General features: G+C 35.7%; 1 protein-coding gene across 1 annotated transcript in view; it reads left to right on the forward strand.

Annotated features, from left to right (window-relative positions):
* LOC136034557 (exocyst complex component 3-like) overlaps positions 1-23,812 on the forward strand; it is a 64,275-nt gene that overhangs the window by 21,539 nt on the left and 18,924 nt on the right. Inside the window, exons 5-7 of the mRNA XM_065715797.1 lie at positions 3,655-3,829; positions 14,215-14,410; positions 19,319-19,606. Coding sequence (XP_065571869.1) covers positions 3,655-3,829; positions 14,215-14,410; positions 19,319-19,606 — 659 coding nt within the window. The remainder of the gene's footprint in view (positions 1-3,654; positions 3,830-14,214; positions 14,411-19,318; positions 19,607-23,812) is intronic.

A 23,812-nucleotide genomic window follows, 5' to 3' on the forward strand; every position in this document is an offset into this window, starting at 1 on the left:
GTGTCTGGTGACTACGTTTTCTTCTGACTTTTTCATTTGTAACCCAGTTGTTGTGCTAATCTCTGCTATCAGGCACGGCCATCTCATTTCGAATGCTAACATTAAAACAATGTTAGATTATAATTTAGCAAAGCTTTTTAAGGCCATATCTTATGTTATACTTATTGAAAAGACTTGCTGTATTCAGACGATTTCAGGAGAATAATGTGTTGTTTATTTCTAATTTATTTATTTTCAAGGAATAAGTCAAAACTAATTTAACTTTTTTCCTTAAATAAAAGTCGTTGTGCTCAAATGTGATCTATTTTAACATAAAGTATTTCTTGAAAATGTAATTGGGCAATGCTTGCCATGATTTCACTCCTTAAGGTCCGAATTTGTTCACAATGCTATCACCTGAGACGATCCCAGGGCCTAATTAGGGCAAATTTTTGAAAATAAAAAAATTGGAAATTAAAGTTTGTAAAATTTCAGTTTGATGAATTTTGTGGCTGTGTCTTGTCATTTTGTTTCCATTTTTAGGCCCTTGGACGAGTCGCTAAGTCTTAAAGGCAGATTATAGCAGTATGCAATAGTTTTAGTCTGACTGTGCCTGATATTTAGTTATTTTCCTCCCTCCTGTACATGATTAAAAAAGAAAAAACATACTTGATTTTTAGTCTCTTTTTTTGAGACGTTGATTTCAGGGTTGATACCATGTAGAGGAAATATGTCAAAGTAACGTCCTCTCTTAAAGTCATGACCTCTCTCTGACATAGATGATATATGACTGGACGAGGAGAACATGAAGGGTTGAATACGCTTAGACATTTGAAATTTTGATGTTAAAATTAGGTTGAAATTCTGGTGTCCCCCCTCCCCCTAAGACATTGATATGCAATTTTATTTTGATGAAATTAATATAAATGTTAATAATACTTTGTTTTGGGTCAATTTTAAACAACAAGAAAAAGTGAAGTAATAAATTATGAAATGAAAAGGCCGACAAATAAGAAAAAAAATATAAATAACTAGAGAAAGAGAAATTTTATTAAAGTAAAACAAAATACCTGAAATAAATGATAAATACTAAAAGTAGCCATCAGTCTGTCTCTAGGGATTTGTTGAGACTATTTTATGATCTAATCTCTTTTTTGTGCATTATCCTAAATATATACATTAATAGTAAACCACTTAAATAGGAAAAAAAATATTCTGTTTTGGCCTTTTCAATAAATAACTGGAGAGCAATCCCCAGTAAAACGAATAGTAAAACGAAGTCCTTGTAACTCAAATCGCAAACTCAGATGATTCTTTAATGTGTTTAATTTCTTTGGATACACCTAGTCAACAATTCGCTCTTACGAATTCCAAAAAGAAAAAGTAGATCATGTCGACGGAACAATAGGCGTACGGACATTTAGAGCTTGCCTAGTTGAATAATTATGAACTTGATTTCCTAGCTGAAACATAATACTAAAACAAGATCTTAAATCACTACTGATAGTCTAGCTCATCAAATTTATTCTACTTTACTGTAAAAAAGCAAAGCAAACACTGGTACCACTCTGCCTTTTTCATGGAATTGTCTGAATGAAACACGGTTGATTGATTCGGTTAAACCGAGTCCGTTGATTTTTGAATTAAAATGGAATAGTTGTGTTGAGGTTCTTTCAGGTTCAGCACGCTCGGTTCCTCCATTATAATGGAAAAGTTTCCAATATATTTGATAGTTGGGAAATATTGAATAGTGTGTCGGGAGAGTGGCAAATATATTGGAAAGTTGACTTACAGAATGGATTTAAATGTGTTTTAGGCTTGTACATATGTCGCTACCCCATCTAGATGTTTGTGAGCATAGGAGTATTACTATTTATAGTATTTTTATTGATTGTCTTTTTCATGGAATTGTCTGAGTGAAATACGGTTGGTGACATGCAATACATGGAGAGGACGGAGGCGGAAAGGAAATGTATTCGACCAGACAGCAACAACAACAAAAATACGAATAATCACAGCTGGAAATATATTTTTCATCTTCCGCAGCATTTGAAAATTACGAAAATATTGCTGCTAATTACCACAATATTTCATCCACGTACAATCTACAGTAGTTAACCTCAGTATGTCAAGGAACAATAACCATGGAAGAATGAATCCATGGATAATTATTCTTAGAACAACTATAAATAATAAATGATGACTGACCAAGTTTTATAACTGGTCTGATGGCACTCTTGCCAGTCTTAGCTGCAAGTGTGAGTTGTGTGTCCCCTGCAAACGTAGCCAGAATTTTCTTAACTAAGATTGAACTTTCTGTCCATCCACATGACTGTTCAACTTCTATACTATCAACGGCATCATGCAAAGCGTTAATGCAAAGCGCTCCTCTTTACCCAAGTATTCCGCCATTGACTCCCACACACAGTATTGTACTAGTGAGGAAGATTGGATAATTCCCAACGCATTGACACATGCATGAGCATTGGCCAGCCTCCGAAGCCGTACTGTGTGGTTAACACTGTCGAATCCTTTCAGAATACCCAGGAACAATGAAGGAACTGTCATACTGCTATCTAGTGAATCATTTATTGATGCTCTCATAAAAAGAAGTGCCTGTTTCGTTGACAGGTTATTACGAAATCCGAATTGGTTATTATGAAAAAAAATTTGGGCCTTCAAAAAACTGGTCAGTCTCCTAAAAAACTTTTTCAATAATCCTAGAAAACACTGATAATTATGAAATAGATCTGAGGTTATATGGATTTGACCGATCACCACATCTAAATATAGGAGTAGTCTTCGCACATTGAAGACAATTCCGAAGCCTGTTATCTCTGTGGAATTCCATCATAGGGCAACTCTTCTACAGTTGCCATTGGTTTCATATTGCTAGGTCATTTTTTTAAACTTTTATCTTACCCTACCATGACAACTTAATGGCCAAAAATGCGAAAAAGTTTTAACTTGGACAAAAAGGTAAAAATAAACATTACAGGATATTTTACACCATACATTCTGCCTTAAATTTTGGAACGAAATTTAAACCTGAAGTGTGGATCCTTTGTGTTAAATCTTAAGATAAGGTTTTGCCTATGTGGGGAATCTTACCGTATAATCGTTTTATGTTTAACTAGTAATCATTAGTTGAATAAATTTTTGTTTATTAAGGTTTTGTTTCAAAATGATTTTTACTAGAAGAAATAACTGTCTTATTCTAAAAGATTTTTTTTTACCAACTATTATTTTTATAATTGCGAGAAGAGGGGGGGGGGGGAGTTTTCCTCTTCCAAAATTATATCTTTTTGAATTTCTGGGCAGTTCCTATTCGAATTGTCAAAAAACTTGTTTTTTTTATTGTTGCCACCTCCCTCTCCCGAAAAAAGACTGTTTATTATTTGGGCCCTGAAAAAAGGTGTATTCCTCGGAAACAATCCCAAAAACAATAAACAGTCCCAAAAACAGTTTCTTCCTCTTTTTGGAAGAAATGAGCTGTTTTACTTCTAATATCCCTCAAATCTAGTGGTCTTTATCGACTAGAATTCTCGAGGGCACATTTACATTATACAAGACGGAGTAGAAAAATGGTTTTTCTCATATAATTTTTCTTTTTATTGAAGTGGAGGGGGGTAGTAAATTGTAAGTGGTATTTGTTAATTTGTATTTCATCTATAGGAAACAGACCGGCTGAACGAGAGACGACCAAAACGTGGCTAACTTTATATTTGGAAAGTATAAGAAGTTTGATTCTAGAAGATTTGAAAGTCGTCAATCAGCTGTGTGTTCCTGTTTTTCCGCCTCATTGGAATGTTTGTCAAATGTTTCTAGATTTTTATCATGATGCCCTGAGGTATTTGCTCGGTTTTTTCCTTAGCTTTACTTGTGAAGCATTTACACATGTTTTGTTCCCTACTATGCAAAAAGAAACTTTTCTACAAGGTCGCTTATGACACAAAATAGTTGTTAAAAATAGCGAATAGAAGAGACTTCTTAGTACAACAAAAATTGAACAATATTTAGTAAATGCTAATTTTTCTTTCAGTGTGAATATCAGTGAAAGAATCTCAATATGACTTTTACTGTGTTTTGTAATGAAATTATACAGAATATGGAGACAACACGCTTCTAAGACTGAAATGTGTTCCTTTCCATCAGAATCCATAGTCCTGCCTCAAGGAAATGGGTAATCTCAATTTAAAAACCTTTAAGTGTAAAATAATTTAAAAAATTTAAAAACCAAATTTGGTTTCTGTACTTTTATGTTTCCATCAAAACATCTAATTGACTCGTAAATTAACTAATTTTACAAGGTAAGCAAAATTGAAAATGAAAAATTTGAGAAACACAATCTCATTTGTGTTGAGAAACACAATTTAATAATATGAGCCGATTTGACGAACTCCGTACTAAATTACACTTAAAAATATTTCCATAAGGCGCACTCACAATTATATTTTGCTAATACCAGAAATTTAATAATATGAGCTGTTTTGACCAATTCTATACTATATTACGCTTAAAAATATTTCCATAAGGTGCACACACAATTATATTTTGCTACTATTTTTTTTTTCTTCGCTGTTTATCGTTTTTGTTTTTGTTAATTTATAATACTCCGTACTTTGTGATTTTTATACTTTTACGGGTAATAAAGTTCATTCATTCATTCATACCAGGAATTTAATAATATGTGCCTAATACCAGGAATTTAATAAAATTAGTTAGTGCTAATTAGCCAATCATAATTTTTTGCATAATATTTTAGTCAGTTAAAACCTTATCGGCACGAATTAGCGCTAGTTGAATTTCGGTTTAAGTAAAATCTCATTAAACTCGTGAAATCCTATACTCAGACGCTAGGGAATCACCATAAAATATCTTGGGGAGCAAATGATCAGTGCATAGAAATCAAACCAGCTCTTGTAGAGCTGGTTTGATTGAAAATGGTAGTTCTTTACTTTCTTTACCTCTCGTTCTGTACTTACTTTCTATTCTTTATGTCTTTTCTTTAATTCTTTTCTTTACTTCTGTTCTTTACTTCTCATTACTTTTCTAAAATACGGTAGAAAATGCTGAAGATAAGATAATATTTATTTTCAAAAGACTATCATAAGCTCTATAGAGCCGAATTCGCTTCATACGTCAGTAAAAGCTAAGAAAAAAAACAGTACATTAAGTCAAATGCTTAAAATAAAAAGAAATTAAAAAAGCAAAATCATCAACGATAAAGGGCAAATCAGTAAACTCAACAATTAAATTACAAAAACGTTGCAGTAAATAAAAAAAAATAGAAACGGCAATAGAGGAAAGGGGGAATTTGGCAAGTACATAATCACGAATTATTATTAAGGTGTTCCAGAATAAAGGGGATAAAACTTTTAAGAAACCTTTCTATAACAGCATGGATCGGAGAGTAAGTTGGGATTGCTAAGGAGGCTGACCGGGGGAGTCGGAGTCTAATGGGATTGTGAAAATCAGCGAGTAAGTCCAGTACGGGGATTGGAAATGACTGATTTAGCGAAAAGCAGGCAAATTTTTTCCCTCCTTTCTTTTAAGGTGGTAATGCGTGCAGCTTTAAGGAGGAAGGAGTGAAAATTTGTTACTGGTAGAAAATGCTACCATTTTCTACCAAGCTCTTTTCTACCATTCAATGAAGTACATCAAACAGTGTGTCTCCCTAAAAACAGGATCTGTGACCGCAAAATTCATCATAAGCTTCAATTTTTTTTTTTAATGCACGCACAATGGCAATCAGAAGAGGAATTTCCAGGCAGTAGAAGCTCTTTTATTTTATTCCGCTTAGGATTGTATGTGAATGCTAATAAAAATCTATACGGCTGTATGCATAAGCATAAGTCATTCCATCTTACGCGTATTCATGTAAGTGGCATGGGCTTTCTGTGAAAGTTGCTAGCAGTATGCCCATTTTTCCAGTTCTTTGGGATTGCAGTCAGTGGCAACTGCGTCATGTTAATCGATATATTTTTCTAAGTGTAGTTTGGTCTAGTTAAATCGAGTGAAAAATAGTCGATTTGTCTGATTTTTTTTTTATGTTTTGACAATGTATTGATTGAACAATCACCGACATTTCTAAATCTCATTGTCTTGGTTTTCACGAATCATGAATTGATGAGAACAGTGATCCATGGCACTGATTTCGTCTCCTCGTCTGGTTGTGGATTTTTATGGCACTTGGTATTAACCAAGTGACATATAGCAGTCGCCAATTCTGTCTGTCTGTCGGTCTGTCTGTCGGTCTGTCTGTCGGTCTGTCTGTCGGTCTGTCTGTCGGTCCCGGTTTTGCTACTTTAGGCACTTCCAGGTAAGCTAGGACGATGAAATTTGGCAAGCGTATCAGGGACCGGACCAGATTAAATTAGAAATAGTCGTTTTCCCGATTTGACCATCTGGGGGGGAGTGGGGGCCCGGTTAATTCGCAAAAAATAGAAAAAATGAAGTATTTTTAACTTATCAGCGGGTATTTGGATCTTAATGAAATTTGATGTTTGGAATGATATTGTGTCTTGGAGCTCTTATTTTTAATCCCAACCGGATCTGATGACATTGGGGGGAGTTGGAGGGGGAAAACCTAAAGTCCCGGTTTTGCTACTTTAGGCACTTCCAGGTAAGCTAGGACGATGAAATTTGGCAAGCGTATCAGGGACCGGACCAGATTAAATTAGAAATAGTCGTTTTCCCGATTTGACCATCTGGGGGGGGGAGAAGGGGCCGGTTAATTCGGAAAAATAGAAAAAATGAAGTATTTTTAACTTATGAGCGGGTGATTGGATCTTAATGAAATTTGATGTTTGGAATGATATTGTGTCTCAGAGCTCTTATTTTAAATCCCGACTGGGTCTGATGACATTGGGGGGAGTTGGAGGGGGGAAACCTAAAATCTTGGAAAACACTTAGAGTAGAGGGATCGGGATGAAACTTGATGGGAAAAATAAGCGCAAGTCCCAGATACATGATTGACATAATCGGAACTTATTTGCTCTCTTTGGGGTAGTTGGGAGGGGGGGAGTAAGTCTTAAAAATTAGAAAAATGAGGTATTTTCAACTTACGAACGGGTGATCGGATCTCAATGAAATTTGATGTTTAGAAGGATATCGTGTCTTAGAGCTCTTATTTTAAATCCCGACCGGATCTGGTGATGGGGGCGGGGAGTTGGGAGGGGGAAACCTAAAACTTGGAAAACACTTAGAGTGGAGGGATCGGGATGAAACATGGTGGGAAAAATAAACACAAGTCCTAGATAGATGATTGACATAAACGGAACGGATCCGCTCTCTTTTGGGTAGTTGGGGGGGGGGGGGGTTAATTCTGAAAAATTAGAAAAAATGAGGTATTTTTAACTTACGAATGGGTGATTGGATCTCCATGAAATTTGATTTTTAGAAGGATATCGTGGCTCAAAGCTCTTATTTTAAATCCTGACCGGATCTGGTGACATTGGGGGAAGTTTGGGGTGGGGAGACCTAAAATGATGGGAAACCCTTAGATTGGAAGGATTGGGATGAAACTTGGTTGGAAAAATAAGCAAAAGTCTTGCATACGTAATTTACATAATTGGAACGGATCCGCTCAATTGCGGGGGGGGGGGGGGGTAATTCTGAAAAATAAGAAAAATAACGTATTTTTAACTTACGAAGGAGTGATCGGATCTTCATGAAACTTCATATTTAGAAGGACCTCGTAACTCTGATATCTTATTTTAAATCTCAACCGGATCAAACGTAATTGGGGGGGGGACAGTTGGGGGGACCGGAAATCTTAGAAAATACTTAAAGCGGTGAGATCAGGATGAAACTGGATGGGAAGAATAGAAACCTGTCTAAGATACGTGACTGACATAACTGGACCGGATCTGCTCTCTTTGGTGGAATTGGGAGGGGGGAGGTAATTTTGAAAATTGAGGTATTTGTAACTTACGAAAGGGTGACCAGATCTTAATGAAATTTGATATTTAGAAGGATCTTGTGCTATAAAGTTTAACTTTAGGTTCTGACCTTCTCACAAGTGCCAAATGAGCTCTTGGCTCTTCCGACCTCGTCCAAATGAGCTCTTGGCTCTTCCGACCTCGTACCATATGAGCTCTCGGCTCTTCCGACCTCGTCACAAGTGCCATATGAGCTCTTAGCTCTTGTTCATTTTGGTGTTCCAAAAGATATCCGTCTCCTTGCCAGAATAAAATTGAATATCGCAATGCGTCATACTATTTATGTTTTTAAAGGCTCTCTGAATATTACCATTTCTCCGACGAAGAACTATGTTATGTGAGTTAAATTCTGTACCAAGTATGGCTATCGCCACTTCATTGTAGTTAGTACATTTAAATGTCTTTTGCGTTTGTTGGCTGGCGTATTGTCAGCTGTAATGACAACAACGTAATTATCAGCTGGCATCCGTTCGAAGGCTGTTGTGAACAGGCGAACTAATTCTTTTTGTTGAATGAATGAACTTGGTATTTCAGCAACAACTTGTCGATTAATGTTGGTACTGCTACGACGACGTCGATAAATCTGTTCATCACTGGTTCCCATATAATAAATTTGAAGAAATTTATGATTTGTTTCCGACAATGGTAAAAGTGATCCTGCACGATGAATATTTTTTTCTTGGCCTTTGAAAATTAGCATGCAATTTTCAGGGAAATTTCGGTTGCGCCTGGCGATGTCATTTAGAAACATGAAGTATACTTGCGTATGTTCCCAAGAAATGCGTTGTCTGGTTTGTGTCACCCGACACCAACGTTGATAATGTTTCTGGTAGTAAATTTAATTCTAGTAATTTCCCTTTTTCACCTACGTAGCACATCCTTGGGGTTTCAGTCTAGAACTTTAATGCATGGCAACACCTTACCCATTTTTCTAATAACGAGACTGCAATGAAGACTGTAATCATAATCAGTATCGTCAAGGAACGCAGTAAAATTCAAATCAGCGTGCATTGTCCATCTGGTTCGAATATTGTGTTCTCACTTGGTTGCCAGTCGTTGGTCACTTGTTTCATTTGAACGGGTGTGGGCAATGTGTACTATAGCGGCATGAAATCGTGATTCTCTTAGGTGTTGTTTCAGTCGAGGAGACATGACCAGAGCATAATAGATTAGCTACCTATCTTGATTTTCTTTGCTTTTCTTTTGCATTTGAGTGGACTTGGACAATGCACAATTGGTTGGCTCCCTATCTTAATTTTAACTGCTCTTCTTTTGTAATTGAGTGGGTTTGAGCAGTACGTATCTATCGGCTCTCAATTTTAATTTTCTTGGCCATTCTTTTGTAATTGAGAGGGTTTGAACAGTACATTATCGATCGGCTCCCGTTCTTAATTTTCGTTGCTCTTCTTTTATAACTGAGTAGTACGTAATTGATCGGCTCTCAGTCTCGAATTTCTTTCCTCTTCTGTTGCATTTGAGCGGACTTCAACAAACGTAATCGATTGGCTCTTGATCTTAATTCTCGTTGCTCTTCTTTTATAATTGAGTGGGTTTGAGCAGTACATAACCGGTCGACTCCTAGTCGATCTTCTTTGCTCTTCTTTTGCATTTGAGCGGACTTCGACGATTCACAATTGGTTGGCTCCTTATCTTAATTTTAATAACTCTTCTTTTGTAATTGTGTGGGTTTGAGCATTACGTATCGATCGGCTCTCAATTTTAATTTTGTTGCTATTCTTTTGTAATTGAGTGGGTTTGAGCAGTACATAACCGGTCGGCTCCTAGTGGATCTTCTTTGCTCTTCTTTTGCATTTGAGCGGACTTCGACAATTCACAATTGGTTGTCTCCTTATCTTAATTTTAATAACTCATCTTTTGTAATTGTGTGGGTATGAGCAGTACGTATCGATCGGCTCTCGATCCTAATTGTCGTTGCTTTTCTTTTGTAATTGAGTGGGTTTGAGCAGTACATAATCGATCGGCTCCTGGTCTTAATTTTCATTGCTCTTCTTTTGTAATTGAGTGGATTTGAACAGTACGTAATTGATCGGCTCCCGATCTTAATCTTTGTTGCTGTTCTTTTATAATTGATTGGGTTTCAGCAGTACATAATCGATTGGCTCCTGATCTTAATTTTCGTTGCTATTCTTTTGTAATTGAGTGGGTTTCAGTAGTACTTAATCTTATTTTCTTAATTTTCGTTGCTCATCTTTTGTAATTGAGTGGGTTTCAGCAGTACATAATTGATCGGCTTCCAATCTTAATATTTGTTGCTCTTCTTTTGTAATTGAGTGGGTTTGAGCAGTACTTAATCGATCGGCTACTAGTCTTGGTTTTCTTTGCTCTCCTGTTACATTTGAGTGGACTTGAAAAATGCGCAATCGATTGACTCCTGATCTTAATTTTCGTTGCTCTTTTGTAATTGAGTGGGTCTGAGCAGTACGTTATTGATCGGCTCTCGATCTTAATTTTCGTTTTTTTTATTGAGTGAGTTTGGGTAGTACGTAATCGATTGGCTCCCGATCTTAGTATTTGTTGATCTTCTTTTGTAATTGAGTGGGTTTGAGCAGTACATAATCGATTGGCTCCCAGTCTTGATTTTCTTTGCCCTTCTGTTGCATTTGAGCGGGCTTGAACATTGCGCAATCGATCGGCTCCCAATCTTAATTTTCGTTGCTCGTCTTTTGTAGTTGAGTGGGTTTGAAAAGTACATAATCGATCCGCTCCTAATCTCAATATTCGTTTTTCTTCTTTAATATTTGATTGGGTTTGACAATACGTGATCGATCGGCTCCTAGTCTTGATTTTCTTTGCTCTTCTGTTGCTTTTGTTTGGACTTGAACATTGCGCAATCGATTTGATCCCTATCTTAAATTTCGTTGCTCTTCTTTTGTAATTGAGTCGGTTTGAGCTGTACGTAATTGATCTGTTCCCGATCTTAATTTTAGTTGTTGATTCTCCTAGAGGTCTGATTTTTCACTTTTCTAATGAAATTCCGATTTCGTGGCTTTGACCTTGATTAGATCACAATATATTGAATTAAAAAAAAGGTTATATAGGATTCTTTTAATTTCGTTTTAAGAGGAAGAGGGGGGTAGCCATCTCAAGTAGCATCTCAGGATCACGTTGGATAACTTGTGGTTAGAACTGTTTTTGAAAATTATTACAGTAATTTTGCCGACAATATAGCAAGGATTTCTTTTCACTCTGTCCTCATCGTCGGTGTTGGCAAGACAAAGGCTGTTATTTTGGCTTTCAGACTTATAGTCTTAAACCTACTTTCATTTGGCGTTTCGCTGACAAAACGCCAATCAACTTACCCAATGGCGAATCTATCTTATGACTGAAAAAAAAAAAAATCAAGGCAGCGTTTGCAACATTCATGGAGAGATCAGACCTTTTCACTGACTGTGTATCTAATTTTACTCGTCCCTTAATAGAGTTTAATTGCTCTTAAAACCATACGTAAAAACGCTAATGCTTCATATGGCTTATACCGCAGAAATAACTCAAAATAACAAGATTTCAACTTATCAAAAGTTATTTTAAGGAAAATCGTCTTCCGCCATCTATTGCGTCTGTGCATAATTGCTAATGTTGCTATGTCAATGAAAACTTTTTAAATTCTCTTAAAAGTATACGAAATCAGACTCTTGATATTTTAGGTTTGGCACAGTAGTATCTGAAATTGCAGATTTGTAAAGAATTTATACATATAAGCATTTATTACCGTAGCGGATCATAAGATGGGTGAAAGTTCGTATGGTCTTACTGTGAGGAATAGTGTCTTCTCCAAGTATGCACGAATCCAACTTGTGCTCGTGTCAATACTAATTGATTTATAACATACTGTAGAGAGGGCATTTTTTGAAAGCTTATTGCCCTTTTTCTTCCCTGCCATTAACAAATATTTCTTCCCAAGTGATTATATTGATTATGTAAGTCTTTTTCTTTATTATATGTTTGACTGACTATATGCTCGTTTGATGCCTGATGGATATTTACTTTATTGATCAAATGAAAGCATTTATTGAAAATAATATACGAACTTTCATAGGCACGGCCCAAACATGGTACCTTTGAGTAAAAAATAAATAATAATATGCAAGGTCACGACTTCAAGTTTTAGTTAAAACTATAGAAGACACTCTAATAGGCTAATTAAACTAGGTCAATACCCAAAGAATTATACAAAACTATGAGTTATTGAAAACACGAACTAAACTCGACACAAAAACCGTGAATAGTTCTGTGACCTGGAGTGAACTGGTGTCAATTTTGGAACTTTCACAGACGCTTCTCTGTAGAAAGAAGTTTTTGTAGATGGGAAGGAGGAGGAGCGTTGGGTCAAATTTCATGGACAGTTTCTCACGATTGATATAAAGTGGGTCAGTTTAAATGGTTATTAATAAAAAGAGTGGGGTTAAAGGAAATTTTCATTCATGATTCTTAATGATCTCTTCTGAACTTGTTCGCTTTCTTCTTTCGTTTGAGGGAAATGCCAAACAGGACAAGCATACTCTAAATGTCGATCTATCTTGAGTTGAATAAGTTGAATTAAAATCAAATAGTTGTGGGCATCAAGCCATGGCTAATTGTAGAAAAAGTTAAGACATATTGTCTGATTGAGTGAGAGGCAAATGTGGCATTAACCTCCTTATTAGAATTGTATAAAAATGAAGTTAGTTCATTTGTTAATAGATAAGTCTATATTGAGTTGAATAAGTTGAATTAAAATCAAATAGTTGTGGGCATCAAGCCATGGCTAATTGTAGAAAAAGCTAAGACATATTGTCTGATTGAGTGAGAGGTAAATGTGACATTAACCTCCTTATTAGGATTGTATAAAAAGGAAGTTGGTTCATTTTTTAATAGATAAGTCTATCTTGAGTTGAATAAGTTGAATTAAAATCAAATAGTTGTGGGGATCAAGCCATGACTAATTGTAGAAAGAGCTAAGACATATTGTCTGATTGAATGAGAGGTAAATGTGACATTAACCTTCTTATTAGGATTGTATAAAAAGGAAGTTAGTTCATTTGTTAATAGATAAGTCTATCTTGAGTTGAATAAGTTGAATTAAAATCAAATAGTTGTGGGGATCAAGCCATGGCTAATTGTAGAAAAAGCTAAGACATATTGTCTGATTGAGTTAGAGGCACATCTGGCATTAACCCCTGTATTAGAATTGAATAAAAAATGATGTTAGTTCATTTGTTAATAAATAATTCTATTTATTGTCCGTCCATGCGTCATTCGTAGGACAGAAGAAAAACTAGTTATTTTTAGCTCGTTAGACAAAGCGGCTTGTAAGATATCGAACGTATCGAGTTAACAAAGAAAACAAATTAGTTATGCATTAAGTACACATAAACACAAAATAATGTAGATATAAATAGTTTTTGAATAGCTTAGTTATTTTTATAACCTAGTTGTTTTTAGTTCGTTACACAAAGCGGCTTGTAAGATATTGAACGTATCGAGTTAACAAAGAAAACAAATTAGTTATGAATTAAGGTCACATCAACTCAAAATAATATGGATATATATTGTTTTTAAATAGATTGGTAATATTCAACGATTATACTATGGAACCTTAAATTGTCAAGCTCTTTCAATTTCTTTATAATGATGTATGAGTTTCATTGTTTCTTTTTAATCTTTGCAAACAGTTTTCAAATATTTCCTTTGCAATCAATTTTCATTGATTTCATATATTTTCCTTATCATTTATAATCGTCAGAAACTATTTAATGCTGTGTCTAAATAACACTATCTTTTTAAAATAAATAATATGGCTTAATAAGTGATGAATAGCTTATCCTTCTGAATTGTGTTCTCAAAACTAATGTCATCTTCAAATCCATGAATCATCGTCGTGTTATAGATACAACATGAGGTGACTTCAAAAGAAAAAATCAAAGGCGTTATAGAGGAGCCACCAAAATTGGCTTAAAAGATGATGAAAATGTAATCCTTCTGAATTGTGGCGCGTGAGTCTTATTTGAGATTCGGACGCTTCATACAGCTACGGCGATTCGGATGCTTGAATCATCGAAGCTGTACAAAGCTGACACAAAATCCTTTTTTTTGTTATGAGCTTTTAAGAAACGGCTGAACTGACGATTCACGTATTTTCCTTCTGAATTGGGCATACTAGTGCCACTTATGCAGCTATAGAATAACAGTATTGCTAGATGGCACTTGCCCCAGTTGCAGATGCTTGGATTACCGCAGTTATGTTCAAAACATCATAAAACATCATAAAGTAATGTTGTAATTTATTTTTAAGAGACAATATAGAAGAGCTGGTCAGAAACGGTTTAGTAGACGATGAGTATCTCTTCCTTCTGAATTGGGCTTGTAACACTTATCCCAGTGCTGAGTGCATGAATCACCACAGCGTCAGGAGTCAGATGGAGAACCTCGAAATACGTCCATTGTTGGAGAAAGAACAGATTGAAAGTTTAATTAACATGTACATCAAGGTAAATTGGCCTAGTTGACTTTTCTAATCTTTTTTTATGCATATAAGCCCTACAAAATTGTTAATTTATGTTTATATAGTTTGTGGTTGGATGCCATTCTACCGTGTTTCAGCTGTACGTGCCTGATTTTTTTTTCTTTTTTTGTTCGTGACTAAAAGTTTCAAAGTAAATTGTGATTTAAGAGTTTACAATAAAGAATACAGTCTTAAGGTTGATTTGAATGTATGAGGCTTCGGTATTGCTAGGGAAAATAAAACATTAAGCTTTAGAAATTCACTGGAATAAATGCAATAAAAATAGAAAAAAATCTATATTTACAAGGAAAAAAAAATCCGCAAATCAAATATAAATCAACTAAGAATTCAAACCCTAGGTGACCTGCGATTTTTTTTTTTATTATTATTATCATTATTATACGGCTTTGAAACTGCAAATTCTGGGCTGGTCATTACATATTTCCTAATCAATATTGAGTTATGTCAATATGTTGTGTGAACTTGGTGCTTTTACTGTCAAAATATTGATAGTTTAAATAATTTCTAAAATTCCTTACAAGAAAAATACAATGGGAAATTTAGTCGACATGAGTTCTAAGTGTGTAATTTGACCATTGTTTACATATAATTTTTGTTGTCGGGAAGAAGAGCATGTTTGACCCTTGGTGTCCATATAACATAATAGCATTCAGGCGAAGCTTTCTGGGAGCGTTGACTGGGAGTGTAAAACAAACTATTGGCATGCAGGTTATAAAAAAAGGCATATCTCAGTAATGGCTTAGCGTAGTAAGTTAGAAATTATGGGAATGATAAAAAAGGATGACCAATTGAACAAAAGAGAATATGTTTACCACTTGGGTACGCGAAAATGTCCCCAAGAGGGGAAGATATAACAGAAAAGCACTGGCTAAATTGTACTCGAGTTTTTGTGACCGTGTGGTTTTGTTCCCAGCTGGCCTTCATATCATTTTTCGACCAGGGGATATTAGCGATATTAGAACTATGTATTTACGATATTGCAAGTTTTTATTGTATCTGCCTCGCAGATACTGTAATAGAAAGATTATGTGGATTTTTGTTGCTTTAGATGTTGTAAGTTGATTTGTCAGTCAAAGTTGCCGTCTTCAAGAGAATATTTATGACACCTTGGGTGTTAACCACCCTCTTATCCGGGTAGCCATAGCGCATTGAGTGTAATATTTATTTATTTGTGTTGATGTTAAATGTATTTTTTTTCTCTTTTCTTGAGTTATTCCGCATAACAAGGCATATCTCAGTAATGGCTTAGCGTAGTAAGTTAGAAATTATGGGAATGATAAAAAAGGATGACAAATTGAACAAAAGAGAATATGTTTACCACTTGGGTACGCGAAAATGTCCCCAAGAGGGGAAGATATAACAGAAAAGCACTGGCTAAATTGTACTCGAGTTTTTGTGACCGTGTGGTTTTGTTCCCAGCTGGCCTTCATATCATTTTTCGACCAGGGGATATTAGCGATATTAGAACTATGTATTTACGATATTGCAAGTTTTTATTGTATCTGCCTCGCAGATACTGTAATAGAAAGATTATGTGGATTTTTGTTGCTTTAGATGTTGTAAGTTGATTTGTCAGTCAAAGTTGCCGTCTTCAAGAGAATATTTATGACACCTTGGGTGTTACCACCCTCTTATCCGGGTAGCCATAGCGCATTGAGTGTAATATTTATTTATTTGTGTTGATGTTAAATGTATTTTTTTTCTCTTTTCTTGAGTTATTCCGCTTCATTTCCTTTATAGTGGGTTATAAATAAATTATTATTATTTATTATTACTGCTGCTACAAGTTTTACCTCTATTGCTACTACTACTGAGGCTGATATTAAGGTGTAAATTTCCGGAAATGTTAAGTGGTGAAGCAGCAAAGAATACAGCACTGGACTTCATATTTCCAACTGGTGGTGCTGATCTCCGTTTATGGCCATTCAGTCAGGAAGTGCAGGGGGGCCATCCTGTGATTTCTCACACCCATCCTGGTTGCCTTCCCCATGTTTCACCAGGTCACGCAAAGGCTGCTCTTAGAGAGTTAAGCAACTAACTCCTGTCCCAAGCCAAATTGCCAGTAACAGCGGGACTTGAACCCATGTCTCAATGGACAAAAGTTTTCAAGCCTGGCTGGTTAAACACTTGGCTAAGATGGGCTGGGTGAATTAAATAAAAAAATACTATGTGGATACAGATTCCCAGCAATATTAGCAATATCTTAGGAAAAGGTTGGGGTACTAAGTTGAAACTTTCCAGGGTATGATGATGGGAATGCTCAACTGACCAAAAAGTAATATATGTATGTACACATAGTACAGCCGCCACTAATTCTACTGCTACTCCCCTAGTACTGCTATAATGCTGCTAAGGCTAAGGGTATAAAGGTGAAAATTTCAGCGGATTTTGAAATGATGTTGAACTAAGTCAAAACACTATGTGCATACAGGTTGTCAAAAGGACGTATCAGCACTGTCCCTGGAACTGCTTACGGTATTAAGTTGGAATTTCCAGCGTATGGTTAGGGAGATGTTGAAAAAATAAAAGATCTCATGTGCATACTGCTATTAATGCTATTGCTACAGCTATTGCTATTACTGAAGCTAAGGCCAAAGACACACTTGGTGTTTTTACCCAACGCTTTTTACGGTTCCTATTCTAGCGTTTCCACACTGGGCGGTAAACACTTAACCGTCCCAACATCAGTCGATCATAATTAGATCTGAAACGGCGCAATAAGATTGTGTATTTAAATGTCTCTCTCTTATATTCATATGAATTTACTACACGCACCGGTATTGGTGGGGGGGCAGTTAAACTACAAGCTAGTCTGAACTCCAGTACGTGAAAACTTTCTTAATGTAAATAAATTCAAATTCTGTTAAAATAATATTCACTGTAGGACGCATAAACTGGATTAACGTTTATTTGTTTATATATGATAAATAGGCTTCGATTTGTTTAGAGTCAAAGGCAGGGACGACTTTGGGCCCGATCCCTGACACTTCAAGCTTTCTTGATTTTTTATTTTTTTTTGCTTAAGTCAGTTTTAGCTTCTTAAAAGTCAGTTGCCAAGTAACATTACAAGTCAGTCATTTGATAATGGATGCTCATCTAGTTTTATAATTTCGAATGTTAATTCTTCTAAACTGAGATCATATTGATGATTTAAGTGTCTTTGCCGTAAGTGCTGGTCAAATGCCAAATAATTAAACTCGAGGATGAAGGATAATAAGTTGCGAAGGACGATATTATATTTTGCATAACCTAGACTTCACTAAAGAGTTTGCATGATCTTGGTTTTGTTACTTGCTTTCCGAATGTGTCTTTGGTTTTTTCTATTATTTAACTTTATTTCATAGTTTATTTACTTAGCTTTGTCGCACTCAAGAAACGACCAGTCATGGTTTGAACCGGGTTTGAATAGCTTATAGCTGGTGATTCAACTAAAAAAAAAAGAAAAGAATCAAAATAATATATAGCCGAAAGTTTATGAAAAAAAACCCATAAAACTTGTGTACCTGGGTTTGCCTATGGGTTACCTTGGTACATCCCTAAAGTCAACTCGAAAGTCACTTATTGCTCGAACTGAATTCAACATCCGTCATACATATACTGATGCAGTTGGATCGCAGCTGAATCTTGGTAAGCGCCACCTTGGGAAGGTATATAATGCTGTTTCTCTCCCTCATGTCCTATACCTGGTTCCTTTCCGGGACATTTTTAACCAATTAGATAAAATAGAAATCAGGAGGGCTTATTCCAAATATTAAACTTCCTTATTCAGGCTTTTCCTAGGAATACAGCTTGCCGGAATCTCTTGATGCTGCAGATAAGCTTTTTTCCAAGCTTACAGATTATCCGTCGAACCATCATTGGAAGGATTTTTTGTTTTAATTCTAGTTTGCTTTTTTAGCGGGGTTATTACAATTTTTATATTGTAGTTATTTGTATGATTCATTTAAAGAGGCTTACCACCCTCGGAGTGGTTTCTTTTTCCGAAATGTTTGATTTATCCGATTTTTAGTTTGTACGTATTTGCTCCTGTTTATATATGTGCTTTTTTCGTTTGTTTTAAAATTTTCTCTCTTTTTTTATACTCCATCGTCATTGCCTTGTACTTTTGACGGGTTATAAAATAAATTGATTAATTAAACAGAAAGGGCTAACGTTTTTATAAGTAAAAATTTTCAAAGATCAAAAACCTACTTCCAAAACAAGAATATACATGAGCGAGGGTGTATATTTACAAACAAAACAAACATACCGTAAACAAACTTTAATAACTTGAACCAAATATATTTTTTGAACCAAACCATCTATACGTGGAGGTAGAGTTAATCCTGTGTCACATGCTTTTTGTCAGAATTTTCAAGAAAAAATACGACTCGGAGAAGATGGCTAAAATGTCTCTCTTTGTGCAAAAGAAGACCCCATCAAAAAGAATATTGTTGTGCTGTAACTTGGGATCATAGATAACAAAAAAAAGAAGAAATGTCGCATTAAATGTAAATTAATTTTATGATAGTTTATTTGACTGTTGAATAGCATACGCTACAGAGCTAAAGCTGGAGTCTTAATATTTGCATCAAAAGAACGATGCTCTGATCTCATGCGGGCAAATTCGGAAAAGTAATCTCATGGGGGCATCGTTCTTTTGATACAAATATTACAAGTATTCAAATATTACAGGTATACAAATATTAAAAGTGGTATTCAATTACCTCTTGTATAATGGTAATCTTAGAATGCTCGTTACGTACAGCGACGATGAATATACACTGAGAACCAATCCTCGCTAAGTCTTATTGTGGGTTTAGGGGGTTTGAACCCAATAACCCCCGACTTTTGATGCGTTTTTTTAAAGTCTTTTTGTAACCCTCTCTTCTAGGAGCTAACGGAAAAGATTAAGGGTCTTTTTCTGAAAACATTGAATACAGTGAGTAATGATTGGGAAAAGAATGAACCACCAGAAATAGTGAAGAATTATACCAGGACAGAGCTTGCACCCCTTATATTTAAAAATATTGAAGACCATTTGAAAAATGCGAAGATTGTCAGTCAAGACATGCTTAAAGAGGTTTTACTCCTAAATCTGAAGCTTCTTCTTGAATTTGCAGACACTTTTAAGGCTCTAGTTTACAGTTATAAAATGAAGCATTTTATGGACAGAAATCAGGTAAGGTTGTATCTTGGAATCGGTAAGTCTAAAGACGATACGTAAAACTCTTTATCAGTAACTTACCGAAACAAAACAATCATTTGGATTGAATCTGCTTTCCTATATCTTACTGTGCCCTCAAGATATTTAACTGTTTTCAATTACAACCTTATATATTTGGAAATTAGCGATTGATAGGCCAACTCAAAACAATACACTTGTCAGGCCAACTGTTTCTAGGGAGGCTCGTCATTTTCACTATCTGATTTGTTTATATTGGGAATTATGACTAACCAAGCCAGTTTTCGAGAAGGCAAAAATTTATTAGTTGTTTTTGTGGAGGAATGTAGGGAGGAAATAGCGGGATAGAACAGACAAGAAAGACAGGAAGGCAGATAGCTTGATTCATTCATCTTAGGCTTTATTCGAAGTTGTAATTCGGTTTAGAGTAGCCTTCCTGGAGGTATAATCCTTAAATGTTTCTCTGTTGACTCTTTCAAATGAAGGTTCAATCGTCATCTAAACCGGGCTAAAAGATTAGCAGTAAATCAAATATATATTTATACCTGGAGCTGTGACTTTAGGAATAAGAGAAGCATCAGTTCCATTATTGAAAAAACGCGTGGAGAAATTCTTAAATGTCTGCTGCAAATCCAGCTCTTTGGCTATTGTTCAGCAGTAGGCCTACCCAAACCCGACCAATTAAACGTAATCATCAGTGCATAAACAGAAAAAATTGAGGCCATATAAAAGAGGCTTTAAGTATAATATACAGTCAAGGCAAGTCCCACACACCTTCTTCCTGCTATGTTCAAATAAACGGCTCTAGCTGTGAGGAGGGAGGCTTTTTGTAAAACGTTTGGGATTTAAGGTTTTTTTCTGATAATTGGGTTTCTTGTAGGTTCCCCCACTTCACCCTCCCTCGAAATCACCGTGAAAATAGAAAATCGACGTCCTTTGTGCTATAGTGACTACCCATGGCATTTTTAAGAAATATTTATGCTCTCGTTTATCGAGCGGTACAAAAAGAAGAGGTAGTGGAGGGTATGGAAAATGTGCATGCCCTCTTTTGTCGGGTAGGGTAACAAAAGCAGGTAGTGGGTGATAATTTTGTGTTTCTCTTTTTTTTATAAAAAAAAAACATTCAGGCAATGTTGCCTGAATGTGTGATTAACGTGAGCTGAGTATAGGGGTACTTTATGTTGCTGCTGACCGTTTTAGTCTATACATTTCTTCAGCGAGATTCAGCTACAAATTCAGCCATTTGAGTGTATGAGCAGCTGTTTACGTTAAATTGATGAAAGAAATCCGTTTTTCTATATTTCTTTTTTCAAAGGATAATTTGAGGTTCTTTTGTCGTTTTCAAATTCGTTTTACATCATTTTGTCATATGTAAAAATAGTTGAGATTTGAAAAAAGCTATGTTTTTTTTCATTTTAGGGTCAAAATCTTTCCTTGTATAATAACCATTAAATTCTTATTGATTAACATTTGGCAATATCCGAATATAAGTCCATCTTCTCTTCTTTATTGTTTTACTACTACTACTACTTGCAACTGCACCAAGTCGCATGAGGCCACGTCAGCTACGCAAGCTCCTCCTTCATTTCAGTCTATTCAAAGCCTCGTTCTTTAAAACCTCCAGAGAAGCTCTGATTTCCCGTCAGTCTTTCCTTACGACATGCTTCCAACCCATTCGGAGACGGACTGCTTTTCGTTTGGCCCCAGATGTTTGGTCGACAAGGACGATCTTTGGCAATCTGTCATCATTCTTCCGTAGAACATGTCCTAGCCATCTCAACCTTTATTTTGTTATAGCCGTAGAAAGGAGAGTTGAACCACATTTTTCATAGAACTTACCGTTTGAAATACGGTCAGTGAGACGGGTACCCATAAGAATCCGCAGATAATTTCTCTCGAAAACTTCTAACAAATCTTCCCTCCTGTTTCGAACGCCCACGCTTTATACCCATATTTAGCCACTGTCATTAATTTAGTTTTCAATGTTCTATTCTTGCTGTGTAGACGTATCATCCTTTTCTTCCAAACCTTTTCAACTATGAAATAACCCTTTGGACCTCGACTAATCTACTCTTAACATATTCACTGTACCCTCCCTCTGTACTAACAATACTACCGAGGTAAATGAAGCTCTCTGCTTAATAAATCTTCTTATTATCCAACATCATCTTTTCATCTTTACTTATTCATCATAACCTTAGTTTTCAAACCCATTCTGCCCCATAAACTCTCAAATCTTGGAAATTAATTCACTTCGCTAATATTTTTATCTACAACTCTTAAATCATGTGCATAATCTAAGTCTAGAGTTTTACTTTCTCATTTGATTCCGCGTTCTCCCATTAAGTCTATCAAAATGATTCATATAAATGGGGATAGAACGCAACGCTGCTTAACTCTTGATTCAATACGAAACCACCTACTAACCTCATTTCCTACCTTAAACGAAGCAATGCTATTTTCTTACATTGCACTATTCCTTTTAGTGTATTTTATCAGGTACATTTTGCGGATTGGACCTACGCTTAGTAGTTACTGGCCTCGTAGTTAGACTTCCTTAATTTCCGCTTGAGGTTAACGCTAAATACGACTAGATAGTAATCTTTACTTTTAAAATCACTCCTACATACCCTAGTATTTGTACTGATCTTACCAGTCGCTGGTGTACAATAGCATAATCAATTAGGTTAGCCATCTTACCATCCTCTGAATACCGTATAAACTTATGGGCTATTCTATGACCAAATACTTTATTAGTTATTACTAGATTATTATGCCTACCAAGTTGCAGCAGTCTATAACCGTTACTGTTTTCTTTCCCTAACCAATCCCTAATATAAATACCACATTTCTACCGTGGATCCTATCTATTTGTTTCTGTAGCTGTAAGTAAAATTCATTTGAGTCTCTACTTTCTTCATCAGTCGATTCTACAGGGCATATACTACTATGACTGATACCCTGCATTTTGAAGTCGTAAAATGAGCGATTACCGTTCTATTTTTAATACCGGCCCAACCTAAACAAGACTTAGCAGCTTCCTTATTTATCATGAACTCTACTCCGTGCCTATGTACCCCATTATTCCAGGCCTGAATGAATAAATTTTATATTACCTAATTTTATGTTTCCTACTCTTGCGTATGAATCTCTGAAACCCCTCAGAGATGGGTTTCAGAGATTCAACCCCTCTTGCATACTACAGTTTTTTTAACGTTTTGGTATTAAAAATTGCAATTTTCATACTATTTAAATCATTGATATGGTTATGGCTTAAGGAAAATCAATGGTCCCAGAACCAGTGCAGGATGGGGACTAACATATTTTCTCAAGACTACGGGAAGCCCTTAACCTAGCTAAGAACCAGACAGCAAAAAGTCCCTTGTATCTCCAGTATGAATGGAAGCTTTGTGCAATCCTGGACCCGTCTTGGTCACAACATGGTTTTCCACACTTGACGATGCTCCCCTATCAACAAGAGTTAAAATCCTGCACAAGCAATCTCAAGCCTCCGGCTCAGTATTTATTCATGCCTAAAAATACTATGCTATTGTGGGGATGCAGCCCATAATAGATACTATAGTTTAGAAGCGTATTTTGGCTCCAAAAATCCTTCCCCCCCCCCAAAAAAAAATACACCAACTCATTTTTATTAATTTGAAAGTTTGGGTTGCAAAAGTATATGTACTTTACTATTTTACCATTTTTTAAATTAATATTTTAATTTTCAGTTGGTTTTAAAATCTACTTTTAAACACGTTTACAGCTAGGGGTGCCAATTCCTGAAAATTACCGAAGAAACAAAATATATTTTTCAAATTTTAGGAAGAGAGGTGGGGTAATTTTGCTGTTACTGTATTTGTTTCAATGAAAATGCATAAAAGGGTGTTTATCATTGTCAATTCCAACAAATGTATATTCTCATTCTTACTAAAAAGGATATTTCGAAAATCTACGGAGGGGGGAGGCAATTTCATATATGAACCAAGTTTCATCTGTAAAGTTCATTCAAAACTTGTATTTTTTGTTTGGTTAGTGTTTAGTGTCTTTGTGGGGGGGGATTGTACGTTTCAAGTATTATTTTGTGCTCTAAGACAAGCTTTTTTGGTTTTTTGTGTTAAAGTTAAGGCAGTTGATAGACTCTTGACGGATGGATCCAGGGGGTAGTTTTAGAGGGACGCACCCCCCTCCTCAGAGGGTGAA

This window comes from Artemia franciscana, chromosome 13, assembly GCF_032884065.1.
Source record: "Artemia franciscana chromosome 13, ASM3288406v1, whole genome shotgun sequence".
In the NCBI taxonomy this organism is placed as follows: Eukaryota; Metazoa; Arthropoda; class Branchiopoda; order Anostraca; family Artemiidae; genus Artemia; species Artemia franciscana.